This window comes from Leptonychotes weddellii, chromosome 11 (genome assembly GCF_054177405.1).
Source record: "Leptonychotes weddellii isolate Sample4059 chromosome 11, ASM5417740v2, whole genome shotgun sequence".
Lineage (NCBI taxonomy): Eukaryota > Metazoa > Chordata > Mammalia > Carnivora > Phocidae > Leptonychotes > Leptonychotes weddellii.
Window position 1 is genome coordinate 11,669,577 of NC_138379.1, and position 22,389 is coordinate 11,691,965.

General features: G+C 34.6%; 2 protein-coding genes and 1 pseudogene across 2 annotated transcripts; 1 reads left to right on the forward strand and 2 right to left on the reverse strand.

Annotated features, from left to right (window-relative positions):
• The first annotated feature begins 3,389 nt into the window (after positions 1-3,389).
• LOC102728578 (olfactory receptor 4P4-like) lies at positions 3,390-4,329 on the forward strand. The gene is given in 2 exon segments (XM_031018111.2): positions 3,390-4,130; positions 4,132-4,329. Coding segments are annotated over 2 exon segments (939 nt in total).
• Positions 4,330-7,793: 3,464 nt separating this feature from the next.
• Positions 7,794-10,174, reverse strand: LOC102735920 (olfactory receptor 4P4-like; annotated as a pseudogene).
• A 7,130-nt stretch (positions 10,175-17,304) lies between these two features.
• LOC102728879 (olfactory receptor 4P4-like) lies at positions 17,305-18,316 on the reverse strand. The gene has a single exon (XM_006728603.2). The coding sequence runs from the start codon at positions 18,314-18,316 to the stop codon at positions 17,387-17,389; it is 930 nt and encodes a 309-aa protein (XP_006728666.1). The 3' UTR covers positions 17,305-17,386.
• Positions 18,317-22,389: the final 4,073 nt, after the last annotated feature.

Consider the following 22,389-nt stretch of genomic DNA (forward strand, 5'->3'; position numbering starts at 1 on the left):
AGCCTGGTGGTGGGTATTGAGGAGGGCACATTCTGCATGGAGCACTGGGTGTTATGCACAAACAATGAATCATGGAACACTTCATCTAAAATTAATGATGTAATGTATGGGGATTAACATAAGAATTAAAAAAAAGAAAAAAAACAGAACTTAACTTCTTAATTACTAGGATCTCCTACCACTTGAATATCTTGAGCACCTCCTGCATTTATAACCCTATTGGAATTTCCAATGAGAAAACAGAAGCAACTAGTAGATTTTTGAACATTGAGCTTCATACGCATTATTTTATTTGAGTTTCACAGTAATTCTGTAAGTTAGGCACTGCAATGCTCATTTTATGGAAGAAGGAAGGAATTGTTCAAGGAAGTAAGAATCTTGCATTTAAGTATCAGAGCTATTTTCAGAACCAGCGTCGATCTCCAAAGTTTCTGTTATTTTCAGTATTATGAAGAGAGGGATAGTTGAGGTAAAATTTCTGATCTGATCTACTTACATTTTCTTTAGGGCTTTGATCTTGCATTTAGTAATTGTAGAAGGTGGCTAACAGTTGTTGAATGTGTAATACTTTCCAGATACTGTTCTAAGAACTTTCACATTTATGAACTTTATTATTTCAAACATCACCCTATATGGAGGTATTATTGTTGCTTCAACTTTACAGAGAAGGAAACTGAAACACAGACATGGTAATAAACTTGCCAATATTATATTTTCTATAGTTTCAATGTATCCAATGGAGCTTGGAAGGAATGAGGGAGGCAGACGTATTTTCCCCAAACTAATGGGGAATCAGGAGTCACACAGTCAAAATCTGGGAAGAGATCTTCAGAGATTATGTACTCCAACTCCTTTATTGCATGGATGGGAGCTGAAAATCTGAGGCAATCAGCAATTAAGATCTACTGCTGTAATTGATGAATTATTGAACTCTACATCTGAAAATAATGATGTAGTATATGTTGGCTAATTTAATTTAAATAAAAAAATATAAGCAGCAAAAAAAGTAAAAAAAAAATTCTTATTAGTTAACACATAGTGTAATATTGGTTTTAGAAGTAGAATTTAGTGATTCATCACTTACATATTAAAAAAAAAGATCTACTGCTATAGTGCATTTACCACACAATTACCTGGAATGTAGTATAAATTCTTCTATTTGACACAATATGAAGAAATTAAATTATTTTCTAGAATCATGCCACTTATGGAGATGGATTCTTTAAGAAGGTAAGGGAGAAAATGAAGCCAAGCAAGCTCCATTATTTTATTGTATTGTGTTTGAGGGCTCTATTTTGAAATTAAAGGAGTCCACTTCTTTGTATGATATTTCTAACCTAGGCAACCATAATTGATCACCTGATAAAAAGGCCTTCAAATAACTTTTCTGAAAAATTACTTATTTTGAAAGAGTATATAATTAGAAAAAACAGAATTATTAAAAAAATTTACATTGATCGTATCATTTCTTCATCCCATGCTGAGTCACAGTCTTGTGACAACAATATTCAAAATTGTGTAATGTTTTGGAATTTTCTGAGTCTTTGTTTGTCTGACATTGCAAGATCTTTGGTATAATTGACACAGAAAATTGAAATAGTCCTTTTATTTAGCAAATTTGAACAGAATTCACAGGTTTATCAATCATTCAGCTAAAAGAAACCTAGTAAAAATCAATGCACTTTTGTTTCTCAATAAATTCTCACTTAAGAATAAATAATTTTTAGGGCGCCTGGGTGGCTCAGTTGGTTAAGCGACTGCCTTCGACTCAGGTCATGATCCTGGAGTCCCGGGATCGAGTCCCGCATCGGGCTCCCTGCTCAGCGGGGAGTCTGCTTCTCCCTCTGACCCTCCCCCTTCTCATGTGCTCTCTCTCATTCTCTCTCTCTCAAATAAATAAATAAAATCTTTAAAAAAAAAAAAAGAATAAATAATTTTTAGTGTGACCCCCTGGTGTTAGTTTCCTATAAAAATCTAAATGGGCTTCCAGACTCTAGTGGGCATAATTCTTCAATATTTTAAATTACATTTAAAGGATAAATGGATAGTCATATTTACAAAGATACTTTCAAATTAATTTAAATCATAAGCATTAGTAATGTAAAATACACTTTTATTAAAAAAATATACCTTTTTCTAAAAATGAATAAAAGTTCATAGTAACTATATGTTGGCTAATTGAATTAAAAAAAGTTTGGACAATAAAAAAAAGAGCAAAATTGGAAAATTTAAATCTCCATAGTGTAATTATCATTAAATAGCCATTGTTAACAATTTACTTAAATATTTAAATTAATTTCTCTTGGATATAACATAACTAAATATAAACTGAAGAACTTTTTCACTTTGGATACATATTTCTTATAAAGAAGCAGCACTGACTCCTAACTAATAATTCTAAAGTTAAAAATAAGTAAAAAGAATATTTTTCAACTACATGCCTCTTAATTAACATTAATTTTACTTGTAGTAGAATACACCCAATTTTATATAAAAACAAAAGGCATCAATGATGTATACATGTTTTAATTCATTTAAAAATTACTGAACCAAGAATAAAATTTTAAAACTAAGGTTGGTTTTCCTATAATCCTTCAAGAGACAGAAATAGGACAAGCAAAACTGTAGATACATTATGCTACAAATAACCCTTAAGTAATATAAAAGTTTCATGGAGTAATTTCTGTAGTTATTTCCTCTTTTAAATCCAAAAGTATTACAAGTCAACTTAGAAAAATAATTTCCTCTTTAGATCTATCATGAATTACCTGATTAATGGACGAATGGTTATTTCTAATATTGTATTATTCCTTCAAGCCTATAGCACACTCTTTACTTTCTAGTTTTTTCTTTAGTTAATAGTTATTTAACATTGAATATATGCCAAGCACTGTATAAATCACTCACATGCCCCCCACCATTTTTGTGATATCTCTTCAGGTAAATTCTATGGTTACCTCCAGTTTACATCCTAAGATGGCACATTATGTTTCCTTAACATTAATTGAATTAATACTTAACATTATTTGCATTACTATGTATACTTTGAACTTAGTATTTGAACAAATACTTAACGCTATCTGATGTCTCTCTTTTTTTTTTTACTCTTAACAAGTATAATTTCCTGCTTCCTTATACAATAATTTAAATTACACAAAAGCTAAGACTTTGTTTAATTCATCATTATCTGAAGTTCTTGGAAGAGTATTGGCACTAGATATTTGAAAGGATTTTATTAAATGAATGAATGATTTCAATGGATCTTAAAATGGCTAAGATCTTAAAACATGCATTAGGTTATTTTAATTGAATATTAGATTTCCATTTTCTCATCAATGATTTGCTTCATTATTTTTGTCATTTCAGAAACCTTTCTGGAGCATCAGATCATGGAAAATAGGAATAACATTACTGAATTCATTCTCTTGGGACTTTCTAAGAATAAGAAAGTCCAAATCCTCTGCTTTTTATTTTTCTTACTCTGTTACCTAGCTATCTGGTTGGGGAATTTGATTATTATGACTTCCATCACATGCAGTCAGCTAATTAATCAACCCATATATTTCTTCCTTAATTACCTGGCCCTCTCAGACCTCCTCTACACCTCCACTGTGACACCCAAACTAATGACAGACTTACTGACAGATAAGAAGGTCATTTCCTATAAAAACTGCATGACACAGCTGTTTACCACACACTTCTTTGGAGGGGTCGAGGTCTTCATCATCACAGGAATGGCCTGTGACTGCTACATGGCCATCTGCAAACCACTCCATTATGCCATCCTCATGAATAGGCAAAGATGTGACTCAATTCTCAGAGCATCCTGTGCAGGGGGGTTTCTGCATTCCCTTGGCTTGTTTCTTCTTACGATTTTTTTACCATTCTGTGGCCCCAGTGAAATAGATCACTATTTCTGCGATGTATATCCTTTGTTGAAACTGGCCTGCATTGATACACACAAAATCGGTTTCTTAGTCATTGCCAGTTCTGGCCTGATGGGACTGGTGATCTTTGTGGTTTTGATGGCCTCCTACTTTATGATATTATATAATGTGAGAGCATATTCTGCAGAGAACCGCCACAAAGCACTTTCCACTTGCAGCTCCCACATCACAATTGTGATCCTGTTTTTTTGCACCTGTCATCTTTGTTTACATTAGACCTGCCACAACTTTACCAGAAGATAAAGTGTTTACACTCTTCTACACAATTATTGTCCCCATGCTCAATCCTCTTATCTACACACTTAGAAACACAGAGATGAAAAATGCCATAAGGAAAGTTTGGTGCACTGAAAGGTTTTGGAAAGGGAAGCCAATGATTTGAAGGCTATTCATCTTTGGATGTGAATGGGTATCATCTCATCACACATCCTCTTTCTTTGATTCCTTGCCAATGGAAAAATTAGTCAGAATATGTAAAGGCCAAGCCTTAAACATCAGCTTGCCATCAGTGGGTTCCTCTTTCATATTCCTTTGCTGATGTGCTTCACTTGTTTTCATCCTTCACTAAGTTTTAAGTTCCATGAAAGTAGGTAGGGGTCATGTCATAGTTTTTTCACTGCTAATTTCCTAATAGCCAGCAAAGTGTATAGTACATATTAGGTGTTCAATAAATATTTATTGAATGAATTTATAAATATTTTGTCACATAGCTCTGTTTCTCATCCCTCATAGGAATCCCCGTCATGGTTTAATGATCCACTAGGACATTAGACTCCACCATTGTGTTGATATGTATCTTTCTTCACATATTTTTCTACTTCCATATATTTTGGCTTCATATAGCCAAGAAGGGATTCACTCTGGATCCATTCAGTCAGACAAGACACCCCAAAAAGTGTATGGGTAGCTAAGATTAGTATGGCTGAAATCATGCTATTTTAACTGGTTTGACATTCCATGTATGTGGTCAAGGAGTAAACCACAGCTACCTGCCCTGTGGAAAGGAAGAAAATATAAATCCTTCAAAATTAAGGATTTTTTCAAAGTAAAAGGTTTTCATTTACTATCTAAATTCAAGTTTAAAATAATCTGAAAATAGTATCTGACATAAACTATAGAAGAGATTATTGGGGTAGATAGATGATGATAATAGATAGATAGATGATAGATAGATAGAGAGATATAGATAGATAGATGAGAGAGAGTGAGTGAGTGAGAGGAGGGGGAGAGGGAATGGAACATTTAAGCAATTCTCTGATGGAATTTAATGGAAAGAAGTGCCTCTTTGGAGAAGTTGGATTCACTCATCCAACTATGTGGGTTTGGCTTTTTTTTTTTTTTTAAGCAGACATTCCTCAGTTGCATCTAGTCTAAAAATCTCATCTGAATCCATCTTCTACTCTTTATTTTATACATGTTACTATCAAGAGTGAAATCTTTGATCTGGTTTTTATGAAGATTTCTTTCTTGCTGGAAAGCTTGAAATAATACTTTGACATTTGCTATCAATTTATATAAAAATTCTTTTTCTTTACCAAACTACTTAACTACCCCTCTAAGTTCCGGTTTGATGCTTAGAGAAATGTTAAACCTCTGAATTTCAGTTTACTCATCTGTAAAATAAAGCAGATAATTAGATCATTAATTCAAAATTATAGTTTTAGAGCTTTTTAAGAAAAAAAAATCCTCACAAATATCTTGCATCAACTGAAATCATGCTTTATTATAATGTTATTTAAACATGTATGGACATAAGTCACAAAAATCTTAATCTTATCATTCTAAAATAAAAAATTCAAAGTATAAAATGAAATATTGTTAAAATTTTTAATTCGAGGCTTCACAGAAATTAATGTACAGATACTAGGGATAATAACAATAATAAAAATTTATTCTGAGCAGTTTCTTCTCTTAGAACAATACTCATTTCCTTTCATTTTTACAATTACCTTATGAAGTAGTTACTATTACCTCAATTTTACAGAGGGAGAAAAAGAGGAGGAAAGCATAGTTGCCTTTCCAGGATCCCTCAAGTAGGAAGATACTTTTCATCTACCTGCTTAATTATCAACTGTTATCAACTTCATATTTTTTTGAGCATTAGGAGAAATCATTTGAATCTTAATTGTGATCTCTGTTATTGGTTTACTTTGCAATACCAGTTATATGTAATCAAAATCATTTTTATTAGACAATAAATTTAAGAGTTTAACCCAAAATCAAGTGTTAAAAATAAAGCATTTGTTAATAATTTCCTCACTGCTTCCATAGTTACCTTTAATGAACTAGTACGAACTGACATGTATCATGATGTAGGCTGTATAATAATTTCACTAAAGATTCAGTTAGGTTATCAGCTGCTCTAGGAACAACTCTCTTGAATTTTTAATACCTTTACAAACATGCCCCTTATAAAGACAAGTCTCTAATCATATTTTTCTATTTGAACTTTTCTAAAGTTTTTCATTACACATTGTGCTATAACCTTTTTTTGCTGCTCCATTTATATATTCATTTAAATATTCAGTCTATGTTAATTTCCCCCATAACCTGTGCAATACAATGCCTCACTCCATTCCATCATATTAGTTTCATGATGTCCAATGAGCCCAATTTCATTGTTATTTACTTCAATTATTTGAAAAACTTTTTCTTTTTTTTTTTCAAAGATTTTATTCATTTATTTGAGAGAGAATGAGCTAGAGAGAGCATGAGAGGGGGGAGGGTCAGAGGGAGAAGCAGACTCCCTGCTGAGCAGGGAGCCCGACGCGGGACTCGATCCCGGGACTCCAGGATCATGACCTGAGCCGAAGGCAGTCACTTAACCAACTGAGCCACCCAGGTGCCCTGAAAAACTTTTTCAATTCTACAGACATCTATAGATATCCAGATGTATAGACGTTCTATAGAAATTAGAAAGTTATAGTTTTCATTTTGATGGCAATGGAAAAAATAAATTTAAGCATGTTCTGGATCAAGTAGTTTCAACACTGGCATTAATATTTGTTTTCACAATTGCATTGGCTAAAAGTAATATTAATCTAACTGCCACTAACCTTTCTACTAGGGCATCCATACTTAGACATTTAACAGTAGCCAAACTTCCTATTCTCCTGACAAAATCTCATTTTATGTCCTATTGTGTCAGCACAATTGTCAGTAGACCCTCATTTCACACTCAAACGAGGCTCAGTTTGGAGAATGAATTCCAAATATGGCTACCCTATTTATTACTAATATTACTTTTTCATTACAATTTTATAGCAAATATTTCTATAATTTTTAAAATGCTATGATTTTGAAATGATCTGAGTAAGTCATTTTAGAAAAACTCTTCCCATTTTTATACAACCATTATTTCATACATGGTGTTTTTACTGCTTAGACCCTATTTAAATAATTTTTGCTTTTTAAATTGTTGCAGTGAATATGGAAACTTATGAGCTAAGTGAAAAACATGATTCTCAGTTCCTGATGCTCCTTTCTGATGAGAAAGCAGCGAGGACCATTTATGTCTGGGAAGATTAATGTGAATGTAGCTTATGTACATATAAAGATTCATTCATGAATCCAAAGCATAGGGAGTTTAGAAGGGAGACCTCCAGTTAGCAACTTACGGATAAAATCCAAAGGAAAAATATATCAAAGAAAAATGTAACAGAACTTCAACAAGAAAATGACTCAGATTACTAGGGGAAAATGTAAATAAGAAACAAGTCAATAAAGAAAGAAGAAAGTACTTCAAGATAAATTATTGTATTAATGCAGTGACACCAATGTCTATACTTATTTTCCTTACAGCAAAGTTCATGGTTTTTCAAGTACAGTAACTATCACTTAAGTAGGTTATGTAATGATTTGCCTTCTAATCAAACATGGTTTCTGGCACCACACTTTCTTCAAGGTATTTTTCATCTCCGTGTTTCTCAGCGTGTAGATCACGGGTTGAACATGGGGGCAATGATGGTGTAGAAAAGAGCAAACACTTTGTCTTCTGGGAAAGTTGTGGCTGGCCGAATGTAAATGAAGAGAACAGGCACAAAGAACAGAACCACAACTGTGATGTGGGAACTGCAAGTGGAAAGAGCTTTGGTGCGGCTCTCTGCAGGGTAAGCCCTGATGGTGTATAAAATCAATAAGTAAGGGCGCCTGGGTGGCTCAGTCGGTTGAGCGACTGCCTTCGGCTCAGGTCATGATCCCAGGGTCCTGGGATCGAGTCCCACATCGGGCTCCCTGCTCTGCGGGGAGCCTGTTTCTCCCTCTCCCACTCCCCCTGCTTGTGTTCCCTCTCTCGCTGTGTCTCTCTCTCTCTCAAATAAATAAATAAAATCTTAAAAAAAAAAATCAATAAGTAAGACAGCACCAATACCACAAAGATCACCAAGCCCATCATGCCTGAGTTGGCAACCACTAGGATCCCAACTCTGTAAATATCTGTGCAGGCCAGTTTCAGCAAAGGATACACATCACAAAAGTAGTGATCTATTTCATTGGGGCCACAGAAAGGCAAATTGATGGTAAGGAGACATTGGACAAAAGAATGCAGAAATGCCCCAGTCCAGCTAGCAATGACTATGGCATAAGACCTCTGCCTGTTCATGATGACAGTGTAGTGCAGATGGCCACGTAGCGGTCATAGGCCATCCCTGTGAGGATAAAGACTTCAATCCCCCCAAAGAAATGCATGACAAAAAGCTGTGCCATACAGCTAGTATAAGAAATCATGTTACTTTCTGCCCGCAAGTCGGTGACTAGCTTGGGTGTCACTGTTGAGGTATAACACAGATCTGAGAGGGCAAGTTTATTGAGGAAGAAATACATAGGTTGGTCAATTAGCGGACTACATGTGATAGAAATCATTATGAGCAAGTTTCCCATCCAAATCGCTATGTAACAAAATAAGAAGAGTAGAAAGCACAAGTTTTTAATTTTCTTATTCTGGGAAAGTCCCAACAGAACAAATTCAGTGACGTTGTTAATATTTTCCATGGTATAATGCAGTTAAGTCTCAAAGGTTTGCCTGGGGGAAAAAATGACAAGTCAGTATGAGAAATATTGAACAAAGCATGGTGAGAATTAGAAGGAGTGTTGTAAAAATAAATTCATTTATTTAATTGGCTTCCTACAGTATATTTTAAAGTAATTCTAAGCTTTGTATGGACAAATTTCCATATAATTTAACAGATCAGGTTATTTTGTAGAGTGAAAAAGAAGAGTATGAATAGTCACACTTGTTCAAGTCATAAACAAAGATGCATAGTCATCTCATGTAGGGGTTGCAAAGGTGAGCTTAGGGAGGAGGCATTTGTTTTCCTGGAGGAGCTCACCTGCTTGATAGGTTGAAATAGACAGACTTAAATCCAAGTAAGTGAGAGGAATTGTGAAATTGCAAGGTACAATCCTGTCTGTATTTAACATTCCATGTTTTTTTTGTTGTTGTTGAATCACTAAATTCTAAACCTGAAACTAATATTACACTGTATATCAACTAACTGGAATTTAAAAAAAAACTTGGAAAATAGATAAATTCAATTTTTAAAGTGGAATTTGCATTTTTTTAAATTTTGCATAAAAATCTTACTGTCTTCATTATTGAATTGTTTGCACACAAGGTGAGTAACACATTTGCCTCACCCTAGTCCTGACCCTGGGTTGAAACCACTTAATATTTACCAACATTATAGAGAGCAGTAATGACAATATGACATCAGCTAAAGTCTAAGTGGCTGTGACATTTTTTTTGACTTAAATAGATGTATGAAATAATAATAATAATTAAATACGTAATATTGAGAGTCAAAGACTTTCTATAAGACTAAGTTAGAACAATACATAGAGACATAAATGGCACTTGCTTGACACATGTTGGACTTCAATCAGTTTTTTAAATAAAGGGTTGCATTAATTAAGAAATTATGATTTCACCACTTTCTCTTGTTATTTTTGAAAAGTGATTGAATTATTTCTTGTATAAATAATGAGAATTTCATAAATAGTGAATCCCAAGGATATTTTTCAGGTTATCACAATATTCTCAGTATTTCTATAATCAGAAAAAATAAATAGAAGTTATTTTTTTAAAAAGAGCTTTACTTTAGATTGTGGGTATGTCCATTTTCAATTAATTTGCCAATATGCTTCTGTGGTTATAGCCTACCTTTAGTCCTTTCCAAGAATCGAAGCTCATTTTTAATACTTTTCTTCTTATAGCCCTTGAAGAAAAACATGATTCTCATAGGAAAAAAAAATACAAGTAGCAAAACTTCATTAACAAGCAGGATAGTTTAAAACTTTCTCTGTCTCTGTCGCTCTTTCACTCATATTAGCTAGATCCCATACTGGCAAGGTGGGCAAATAATTTGATGACTTACCTTGTTTCCCTCAGCTGAATGTTTCTTCTTGACAATTCTCCAAAGTATCATCAGATACCCAAAGAATTCATAGTCATGCTATTTAAATTAGAACTTACATTTCCAACACCTTCACATTATTTACAATGTCTCCTTTGTTAATATTAAAGTCACTGAATTTTAGATTTACAAGATCCTGATTTCATGTTTGTGTGATTTAAAGAGAGAACTTGGTATCAGAAGCTACAAGGACTAATTCTGGCATAAGGCAGAATAAGCAAAAGTACACTAAAATGTTAATAAATAAAAATGCAAGCTATTACAATTTATATCAAATAGGTTGCTATTATCAGTAGTCTTGCGCAGACGTAAGAGAGAAATAATGATAATATCTAATATTATTTAGTGCTTACCATATTCTGCAGGCAGTTCTAAACCTTCTACATGTATTAAATTGTGAATCCTAAAGGGCCCAACGATTCTTTTATTATCTCTATTTTGCAAAAAGGAAACCAAGTCTCTTTACAATTTGGATAAAATACTGATAGCTCTAAACACTAATTTTAGGCATACTTTAGGTATTTTTTATTATCTGGATACGGATAAATTTGGTTGTCAAGTTCAAATTATTCTTAGAATTATTCTAGGAGCATATTACCTTTTTTTGTTATTTCTTTCTGTAACCAAGTTACCTCTCCCAAAGTCAAGGTTGAGCTAAATTTTTGCCAACAGCTTCAAAGTTTTCTCCCAGGGCCAGTACCCATACTTGACTGAACTAATTCTATTTCCTTTCTGTCTTATTGTTTACCCTTTTCTTATTCCTTCTCATCAGATTTGCCTCACACTGATGTGCAGGATCCTCTGATATTGAAGTTTTCCAAATCACAACACATCATACTCTTAATTACTCACTGTAAATAGTGTAGCAAAGGAGGTGGGGGAGGAACCTGTCTCCAATCCAGGGCATTCCTTTCATTATATTTAATTTGTACCTCTTTCTTCTTTATTTTTCTTTCTTCTGCTTAAAATTCAAGTTGCTCACTTGATTTATCTACCAGTTCTTTTTCAGATACATCCCATATATGCCATGAATAATATTATTATTTCCTTCATGAATTTCCCAAAATCATACCAAAAAAGGGTCTGCTTCATTTTGACATCTACTGAGGAACATAATATTAATAATTCATTGAATTTTACTAATGTGATAGCAAGTTATGTTATAAAATATTTGCAAAACTTGAAGAGGGAAATGCACCTATAAAATCAGCATACTTATAGATAAAAATGTAATTTATGCTATATATACATATATATGCTTTTTTAAATTTGAAAGTCATGTTTATTTACTGTATGTTGGTTTGATTTTTACTTACCAGGTGATTATCTCATTAGATAAATTTCACTGTCTCTGAGTAAAAGGTGGCATCTGGTGTTTTCAATAGAGTCAAAATAAATGCTTAATTTTGCTGGTGAAGATTAATGAATTTAACCATGCAAGCAGCCCATGTAAGTCCTGGTTCTGGGACTTTCCTATTTCCCTTATAAAGAGAAACATTCTGTCCTGATTTTTGAAACTAAAAGGAAATAAAATCATCATTGGCATTTATGTTGAAAAATGCTTTTGGTTGTTTTCTACCCAAAAGTTGTATATTCATTTGTTTTAGTATTGGAAATACATACAAGTTTTCTGTTTAATTTCCAAGTGTCATTTAAAGTAGATTACCTGGGAGAATATAACCCCAAACCTCCCTCTCACTTTTTCTATGGGATGAGACAGTTCCCAAAAGAAAAGTTTGCCAATGTATAGCTGGAAATGGCTTAGTTCCTTTCCAGTCCTTAAAAAAATAGTTACACCATGGTTAATAACTTTGTATACTCTGAGGAGTTTGAGCACAAACTAAGAGTTCACTTCTATTCACTATTGACTGACCATAAATCATGTGCTTTCTGTTGAAACAGATTCTGAGGAACAGTAGGGAATAATGTCTCAACAGAGGTTAAACTAGAAAATGCCAAAGATGCCAAAGGCCAGGTTTTGAAGTCTGTTTCAGTGCAGAATAAATTAATTGAACAGTGGGTGGCAAACTTCTTGTATGCTACTTCACATCCCAATGGCCCTACTTCTTCCTCCAGCCTCCACATTGGCAACCAGTTTCCATAGACCTAACTCTGAGAGCTGGTGTAAATTTATAGCACTTCCTCCTACAAATACCACAATGTTCAATAAAACATAGAAAATATTCCCCAAAATAAATAAGATGTTTTTGTAATCCCAGCAATCAATTACAAAAATATACAATGGAAAACATGGTTAAAATAGCTAGAAAAGAGTGCATAACTGAGTGAAGCTTGACTAGCACATGATAATACCGTTGACCCTTGAAAACATGGGCTTGAACTGTGTGAGTTGTGTTATATGTGGAGTTTTTCCAATAAATATAATACAGTACTATAATATATTTTCTCTTCCTTATGAGTTTCCTAATAACTAGCTTATTTTATTGTAAGAATACAGTATAGAATATGTATATCATGTATAACATACAAAATATGGTGTTAATCGACTGTTCACGTTATCAGTACGATTTCCAGTCAACAGTAGGCTATTAGTAGTTAAGTTCGGGGGCAGGAATCAAAAGTTATACAAGCCCCTAATCCCCACATTGTTCATGGGTCAACTGTAGATTATGAAAGGCATAACTGAGGGACTTTCTGATCTGGGTGAACAATATGAACAAAGACTTGAGGCAAACAGCATGTCTGAAAATGATGCGTATGTTATGATCAGGACTGGATAAGGAGAGTATACTGACTCATTTAGGAGAGAAGTGAGGAATTTGGCTGTTATCAGGGCAACCATAGTCTAAATAACACTGAAAACCATAGAACTAGTTATTCCTTTCTGTAGAAAAAAAAAAATTTTGTTAAGTGGAAAAACATGTAAGTAATTTAAGAGAAAACTCTTATAATGCTTCTGCTATAAAAATTTTGACCTTATATTTGAAAGAACATTTTTCTTATTTTCCATACAAAATAATATACTGATTTTCCACAAACAACATTGACGTGTTGGGACTTACGATGAATGTGGAGCTTGAATGGTATGTGGGCAATAGAAAATTATAAGGATTGTGAAGTGGCCTGCCTTATGATGTTGGCATTGGAAGCCTAACATAAAGGATAGGGTAGTTGGCCTACCAACTTCAGGTATAACATCAGGATGAGAGGTCTTCTGTTGCAGTTTGGTCTCCAGAAGCCAAAACACAGACCCTGATGAAAATGAAGCCATGGGTTTGATCATAGGCATGACAGGACTATAAAGGGAACAGAAAACACAGCCTCTATGGTCTCTTATGTCAATAACAGAACCCTAAAAAGAAAAAAATATGAAACTGAAATCTAAGACAGTGATGTTTGGGGTTGAATCTGAGAATTTTGAGCACCCAAATGCCCTGAAATCCCTCCACAAACAGAATCCACTTCCTCCGTCTTTCTAGAAGAGAACAGATTCTCATGGCCTGGGGATGATATAATAACTTCACCTGAGTTATTTCCTTGCAAAATGATGCTTATTTTCTTAAAGTCTGATGGGCTCAAGAAATTTTGATAAAAGTCCTGCGAAATCATCTCCTTTCTCTCAGTCAACACCTGTAGCTTTATGGGGAGTTGGCCGAAGAGGAAATATATGATTGTATCTGTTTATATTTAGTTCTATTTGGCACCAACTGAAATGGAATATTGTAACATTAAAGCCCCAAATACAAAGTCCTAAAAAAGATAGGGGTTAAGGAAAATCTTATTAGTTAACAAATTCTTAACCAGTGCATTTGGTTGTCTACTTTGTACAGACCAAGAGATAACTAGAGGCATAGATCTAGTCCAATTCATGGCAATTGCTAAAGGTTTCACTTGTATTTAGGGATTTAGAAAGTATGGGTAGAAGGTGTGACTATATGGGTAGAACTCATGGACAAAATGTAAGTCATACAAATGCTCACTACATGGTGTACATTGCAGAGGAAATTCTCAATGGTGGTAGACAAGATGACATGTTTTGTGGATCTCAACCATCCTCTTTTCCCAGCTACCCACGTTCTAACTCATTGGTCTAGGTCTAAAGCAGCCATGAGTGGGGCGCCTGGGTGGCTCAGTCAGTTAAGCATCTGACTCTTAGTTTCAGCTCAGGTCATGATCTCAGGGTTGTGAGGTCAAGCCTGGCATTGGGCTCCACTCTCAGCATGGGGTCTGCTTGAGACTCTCTCTCCCTTTCACTCTGCCCCTCCCTCTGCTCTCTCTAAAATAAATGAATAAATAAGTAATTCTTAAAAATATTTAAAAAAATAAAGTGGTCAAGGTGGTTTAGGAAGCATCCTTATGAAGGCTATTGCTAGGGCTGAACAATATGATATTCACCTCATGGAGGTTCATCTGGCTTCTGTGACTACTGAGTACCGAATGTTTGTAGTTATTATGATTGTGTAAGATAACCTCAAATTTAGTGCGTAAAACAACCAATTTATTATGCACTTGGACTCTGTGGATCAGGAATTTAGACATAGTGAGAATGTCTATGCTCCATGATGTTTGAGGTCTCAGCTGAGAAAACTCAAAGACTGGGAGTGTTCACTAGCTAGCAGCTGAAATCATCTGGGGTCACCTTGACTTACATGTCTGTCAGTTGCCACTGGTTGTGGGCCCAGACATCAGATGAACTGTTGGCCATAAAATTCTATATCTAGCCTCTACATATGGTATCTCCATATGGATTAGTTAGGAAATATTGCTGTGGCCATGTTTGGAAGCTACTTTCTGTCACACCAACATTGAATGCCCAACATGTACACTCCTCAGGGTGACTACTCAGTCCTGTGGTGGCAAGTTGATTACACTGAAAACTTTCTATCATGTAGGAAACAGAATTCGTCTTCACAGAAATAGACATTTATTCCAGATATAGATTTGTCTTTCCTGCTTATAATATTTGTACCAGCTGCACAATGCATTGACTTATGGAATGTCTTATTCACCATCATGTTATTTCACTTAGGATTGATTCTGATCAAGTAATGTATTTCAGAGTAAAAGAAGTATGGTAGTGGACATACACATAGGAATTCATTGATCTTACCACATACTCTGTTATAGACTGAATTGACTTCCTGAAAATTCATATATTGAATACCTAAATCCAAGTAATTCAGAAGGTGACTATTTAGAGATAGGGCCTTTAAAGAGGAAACTGAGTTAAAATGAGGCCTTTAAGGTGGGCCCTCATCCAATGTGACAGGCATCCTCATAAGAGAAAATTTGGACACACAGAAAAAATACCAGGAATGTGTGTGCACAGAGAGAAGACCATGTAAGGACACACAGAGAAGGCAGCCATCTATTAAGCCAAGGAGACAGACCTTTGAAGAAACTAAACCTACAAGTACTTTGACCTTGGACTGTCAGACTACAGAAGTGACAGAAAATATATTTTTATTGTTTAAGTCACCCTGTCTATAGTATTTTGTTATGGTAGCCCTAGCGAACTTATTTCTACCCCATTTCTCTTAAGTAACTGATTAGATACAATGAAGAAATGGCTTACTGAATAAAGTGCCAATTGAGAAACAGCACCCTGAAAAGCTCAAGTTATATCTTCAAGGATGTGTTGACCAACAGATGATTATAATTCTCTCATACCCATGACAAACAGTTATAGAATCCTATGGAATCGAAGGATGTATATGCAAGTATATTTATTATACTAAAATCCTTTATAGAATTTTTGCTTCCTGTGCCAGCATTTTTCAGCTCAGCTGGCTTATAGGTTTTAGTTACAAATGTTATGCTTTCATGAGGGAACACAATTATTTTATTGAACTGGAAATTGAAGCTGTCATCTGGACATCTTTTGGACTCCTCATGCCTCTACTGAACCAAAAGACAAAAAGGGGCTGGAGCAATTGATATTGATGATGAGATCAGATCTGTTTGTTTGACACAATGGGGCATGGATGACCAATATCTGGAACCCAGGCCATCTCTTAAAATTTCTATAACTAATTGTAAAATTTAATTAAAAAAAACAAACAAGAAAAATGGCAGGACCATTAAAGATTCAGAATTTCAAGAATGAAGCTTTGGTTCACATTAGTAGATAATGAACCCCAATAATAAAGGTTAACCTGAAATCAAAGGGAAGAGTGAGTAGGCAGTGCAAGAAAGAAAGGTATAAATGTTAACTAAAATCTCATGGCCAATTATAGAAACAAGGACACTTGTAGCAATGTATTGAGTAATTTTGCAGTCTGTTCTTAATGTTACAGATTTATAAGGAAAGATGATAACCTGAACTAGAAGAGAAGCTAACATTAAAATTAACTTTGTTCAGAATGTTGAGGATGTTATGTTTCCTTTCTGGAAGGGAGAGAGTGAGACTAGGTTCAAATATCATACAGAAGAGTGTTTATCAATGTTGAATAGCTCATGTGCCTATTACCCTCAGCTCAAAAACCTACCTTTATATGATCTCCTCTGAGATGCTGGGAGCAAAATCTACCTATATTTCTTATCTACCAGATGGTTTCTTATTGTTTCTGTCAATAGGAGTGCACACTCTAGTGATAGTAGAAGTCAAGAGGAAGCGGGAAAAGATTTCCTTATATGTTCAAAATAAAGTATCAAATTAAGGAGGACTTAGGACTGTAATGTGAGGAGAATAGAGGAAGAATGAACTGAAAAAATAAATGAAAATTGTCCAATCATCAAAAATATTGTAATAACTTTGTATGGTGACAGATGGTAATTAAACTTGTTGGGATCATTTCAAAATGTATCAAAATATTGAATCATTGTGATGTACACCTGAAATGAACAGGATATTGTATGTCAATAATACTTCAATAAAAAAGAAAACATTTTTTAAAAAATAATAAAATCATCCAGTCAGGAGGGGTCTGAGGTAATGCTAAAGATTCTAAGCTCCAACCTGTGGTTGGCTTTTGCAATCACTATACACTCTTTGTATATCATTTATTATTAATTCTAGGGCTCAGGATAGAACCCTAAAGTGAAATTCTAGAATGCTTTTAATACAAGTTACTTCCCTTCCAAAAACAAATGATGACACCACATTTTCCTCATGGCATTCTTCATCGCCATGTTTCTCAGTGTATAGATCAGAGGGTTGAACATGGGGGCAATGATGGTGTAGAAAAGAGCAAACATTTTGTCTTCTGGGAAAGTTGTGGCTGGCCGAATGTAAATGAAGAGAACAGGCACAAAGAACAGAACCACAACTGTGATGTGGGAACTGCAAGTGGAAAGAGCTTTGGTGCAGCTCTCTGCAGGGTAAGCCCTGATGGTGTATAATATCAGGAAATAGGACACCATCAAAATCACAAAAGTCACCAGAGCAATCAGGCCTGAATTAACAACTACCAAGAGACCAATTCTGTATGTGTCAGTGCAGGCCAGCTTCAGTAAAGGATACACGTCACAGAAGTAGTGATCTATCTCATTGGGGCCACAGAAAGGTAGGAAGATGGTGAGGAGGAACTGACTGGCAGAGTGAATAAATGCCCCAGTACAGCAAGCTGTGATGATTGAGTTACACCTCTGGCTGCTCATGATGACGGTGTAGTGCAGGGGCTTGCAGATGGCCACGTAGCGGTCATAGGCCATCCCTGTGAGGATGAAGATCTCCACGCCTCCAAATAAATGTGTGGTAAAGAGGTGTGTCATGCAGTTACCGTAGGAAATGGTCTGCCTTTCTGCCAATAAGTCAGTCATTAGTTCGGGTGTCACAGTAGATGTGTAGCAAAGGTCGGAGAGGGAGAGGTAATTAAGGAAAAAATACATGGGTTGCTCAATTAGCCGACTGCACATGATAGAAATCATTATGAGCAAGTTTCCCACCCAAATAGCAATGTAGCAAAATAAAAATAATACAAAACAAAGGATTTCAATATTCTTGTTTTTGGAAAGTCCCAAGAGAATAAATACAGTGACATTATTGCTTTGATCCATGGTCCAGCATAGATAGAATACATGAATCACCTGAAATACAGAATTAACGAGGCCATATTTAGAAAGGTTTCTTCAGTAGAGGGATGATCATATCCTATTCAAGGAATTTACTAGGTTGAATATGCCTCATTCAGTGTCTCAGAGAATAAAAATCAAGTATTCAATTAAAATGACTGGTAAGAAGACTGGGGGAACATAAATTAGCAGATTTTCATTAAATCTACCAGAAAATTGTGATCAATGTCTGCCTTAGTCAACAAGAGGGCCTTTGATCAATCCACAATTGAGTCTTGGATGCTACTGAAAACATGGTACTTATTGCTTAACAATGTGTTCCACCCAATACTTTTACAATTTTAGGATCAGTTCTGACCAGATATCTTCATGATGTCTGTACTTTCATGATTCAGGGTCATGATTCAGCCCTGACCTTACATTTGGCTTCTCAATCAATTCCTATTTAAATTTCCTCTTCAACTCTTACTAAGTTAACGTGGTCACCCATACAATGAATAATAACACTGTAATAGAGATGGAATTTTAAAGAAATATTCATTTCCATAGTGGAATTTTAAGAACTTGAATTCATTAAGGACAAATTATTAAGAAATAACTTCTGATGATTCTCCAAATCAGATTATATGGTATTAGTCAATAAGTTAAGAGGCTATTTTAATTTGAATAAAATATAATGCTGAATATACTATTGGCTTGAATTATTCATCAAACATTCCTGAAATATGTTCTTTATCTTTGCTCAAGCATAAAGGCTTTTGCATAATTTTAAGTCTCTAAGTAAAGTCTTGGAATGTTCTCAGGCAAAGCCATTCCATCAATCTGTCTGCCTTTATTAGGAGTTTGCTAAAAATATTCCTTGAATCTCTAGTTGTCTTGGTGCAGAAGACAGCTATGCTTAATGGCCTGCCTGGCAGTCCTTGATTCAACTTCCTTACAGACATCAGGCTACCTCGATTAACTGCCACATATTTTAATGCCTTTTAAAAATCATGTGTAGGGCACCTGGGAGGCTCAGTAGGTTAAGCGTCTGCCTTTGGCTCAGGTCATGATCTCGGGGTCCTAGGACTGAGTCCTGCATCCAGCTCCTTGCTCAGCGGTGAGCCTGTTTCTCCCTCTCCCTCTGCTCATGCTCTCTCTCTCTCTCTCTCTCTCTCTCAAATAAATAAAAAAAAATCTTGAAAAATAAATAAATAAATAATTTAAAAATCATGTGTATAGTCTGATCATTCATTGTAGTTTTTGGGGAATCCCTTGTTACATGTCTTAATTCAGACACTAACTTCAGATATGACCTTTGCATGTCAGTTACTTTCTTTTAAGAAGTTTTTCTTCATTTGAAATCTAGAAAAATATATCTTGCTCTATGTAATTCAGACTACCACTGAGACTCAGCTTTGATCATAGGTGAGAAAAATCTTTAAAAAAAAAACTGCACAAGTCAGTATTATTGTGTTGAAATTAATGTACACAAAGAAAAATAAAATTATCTTATAATTTTATGATTATTTATAAAATTATTTTAGGCTTATAGAGGTTAAGGAACTTGTGTATAGTAACATGACTCGTATATATAGCAAAGTAGGGTTTATAACCTGAGTTTTCTGACTCCAGTGCCTGTTTCTAAACACTTTACAGCCTCTCAAAAGGAAAATACTGAAGCAACAATATAAATTTAACATGAACTCTGGCTGTTCCAAATCTGAAATTTGCACACATTTCTGAATCTTCCAGACAAAACCAGGATCCGTCCTGAATGGATAATTGTCCCATTTTAGTCACTCAAATTTAAACGGAAAATGTGTAAAAGGAAACACAGAACTATAAGATAGACTCAAGTCTCCATGAAAAACCACAAACCAAATCAGTTCAGGATTCTGGAATAAATAAGCCAGTTCTAGAAAGAAAACAAACGTACAGCTCATGTGCTTCTCTAGGAAGCAATATATTTCTTATTCTCTCAAGCATGAGTGGTGATATTGCAACTTCAGCTATTGGCCAAGTGAGAAAAATAGGTAGGAGAAAACTGTTTGGGTGCATGCCCTAATACTTCCACACCTTGCATTTGGGGCCTAGTATTCTCTTGGCATATAAATTTCCTATCTGTAGAATGAATGCACTAGCTTCAATGATCCCATCAGGAGGTCTTTTGCAGAATTAAAATTACTTTATTATTAGTCAATGTTTTACTGACCATCTTCCTAAAGTTGTAATAATTTGTCCTTTTTTAATGTATAGGCATCTAATAGACAGAATTAGTACATGATTTTGATCTTATTTTTCTAGAATATGTGATTTTATCCTCAGTAGACAACCACGATCTCTTTGAATTTAGTCCTTTCTTAAACCAAAACCTTAGACTGTAGAATTCACAGTAAAATCTACTTTAAAATTAGCTGCTAATTAATGTTTTCCTAACATAGTAGTTAAAAATATTTTATTCAGAAGGTATTATTACATATTTCTGCAGAATAATGGAAAAAATTACTCACATTTTTTCCTCTGCACTTATTTTGAAGGTGTTCTTCTTTTACAGTTTTTATGTCCTCTCTTCATTGAAATCACAAGCATTCTTTAACTATTTGAATGATTTTCTTTTAAGTTGCTGACTTGAAATTTTTCTCTACTCAGCAAGTGCTGTTGATGAATTTCACTTTCTAATTCCCCAAAGTATCCATAAAAAATTACAAAATCCATGCATTTTTTGTAACTACTCTCACCTGTCATACCTTCCGTTCAAATAAATGATAGGAGGTCACCTGCAGAAAAAAAGCTTGAAGTCAAAACTTCATTTTCCAAAATTAGTCAAATCATAATTTATACACTCTGCATTTGTACCCCACCACATTATTCCTGAGGGTCTCAAGGCTCAAATGCTAAGTAAAATTTTAGGTAAAGTTTATATCCTAAGTACCTTTGTTTCCTCCCAAGGTGTTGCTTTTTTAGTTCGAGTTAATTATTTTCCGTCCCCAAGTAATCAGTTCACCAGTTAGTAGCCTCTTAGATCCAAGTTACCTGGCCAGCTCTACAGGTGGATGACAAATGCCCTACACAAAAGGTAAGTGCTGTGTGTCGTTAGAATCCCACTCATTAAAAATTCCTTGGTGACTGAGTTCTGTTGTTTATGCAATTTGAGGTGGTTTTTTTTTTCCCTTTGCTATAATCTGTGGATCCAACCATAGTTCTGGTCCTTATGTTAAAGAAATCATATGCATCCATTCCCACATAGTGTTTTTATCATTGGATGTGTGTGTGTTCTTTAATGTATTTCATTTAAGGTAAATTTTCTACTTTCCCTTTAAGGTGAAATTTTAACGGTGTATTTCTAATAAGGTAAATTTCCATTTAAGGTATATTAATTTCCTTTAAGGCAAATTTATTAAAGACATATAGAACTTTCTTTCATGTCCTTTTAGGCTTACAAAATGCTCATTAAAATACTTTGTCAACAGTGGAGTTGAACATTCTGTAATTTTGCTCTAGTCTTAAGTCATTTTCAATAACCTTTCCTCTTATATTTCTATTCAAAACTAATACTTGATTCTGCTTTGCCCTCTGAGCTCCACTAACAATAGCAAATATTTAGTAAGCATGTGCTCTGTGTCAGACATGAACCATGAATAAGAGTTAATGGGTTTATAATCATTCATTATTCTGTACATTAATGCTTCTTTGGTGTCTTGTTTAGTGGGTAAAAAACATAAAAATAGCCAAAGGTCATAGCCTTTGAAAATTAGCACAAGCTGTTAGTTTGCTTTGCTTCTAAAATAGAAATCACCAAAGGATTCTGGGAGATCTCATGATCAGTCTTATTCCTTATAATCCAACTAAACCGTTGTTTTTTTTCCTCCCCCAACCTTTTTCTCTTGCTGTTAGATGTCTCCCTCAATCTTGATTTAGTAGGTGTTTTTATGTCTCCTTCAGACCTCAGACATTTTTTCCATGGAATCCCCTATATTCCTCTTCTCTTTTCTTACCTACCTTTGTCCTCACTGTGCCATCTCTTCTGGCTGCACTTGTTTACTCACAAAGCTCATCTACTTCATGGATTCTCTTCC

Excerpts from the sequence above, each read along its gene's own strand:
- LOC102728879 (XM_006728603.2), bottom strand. The coding sequence starts at position 18,316 with ATGGATCAAAGCAATAATGTCACTGTATTTATTCTCTTGGGACTTTCC.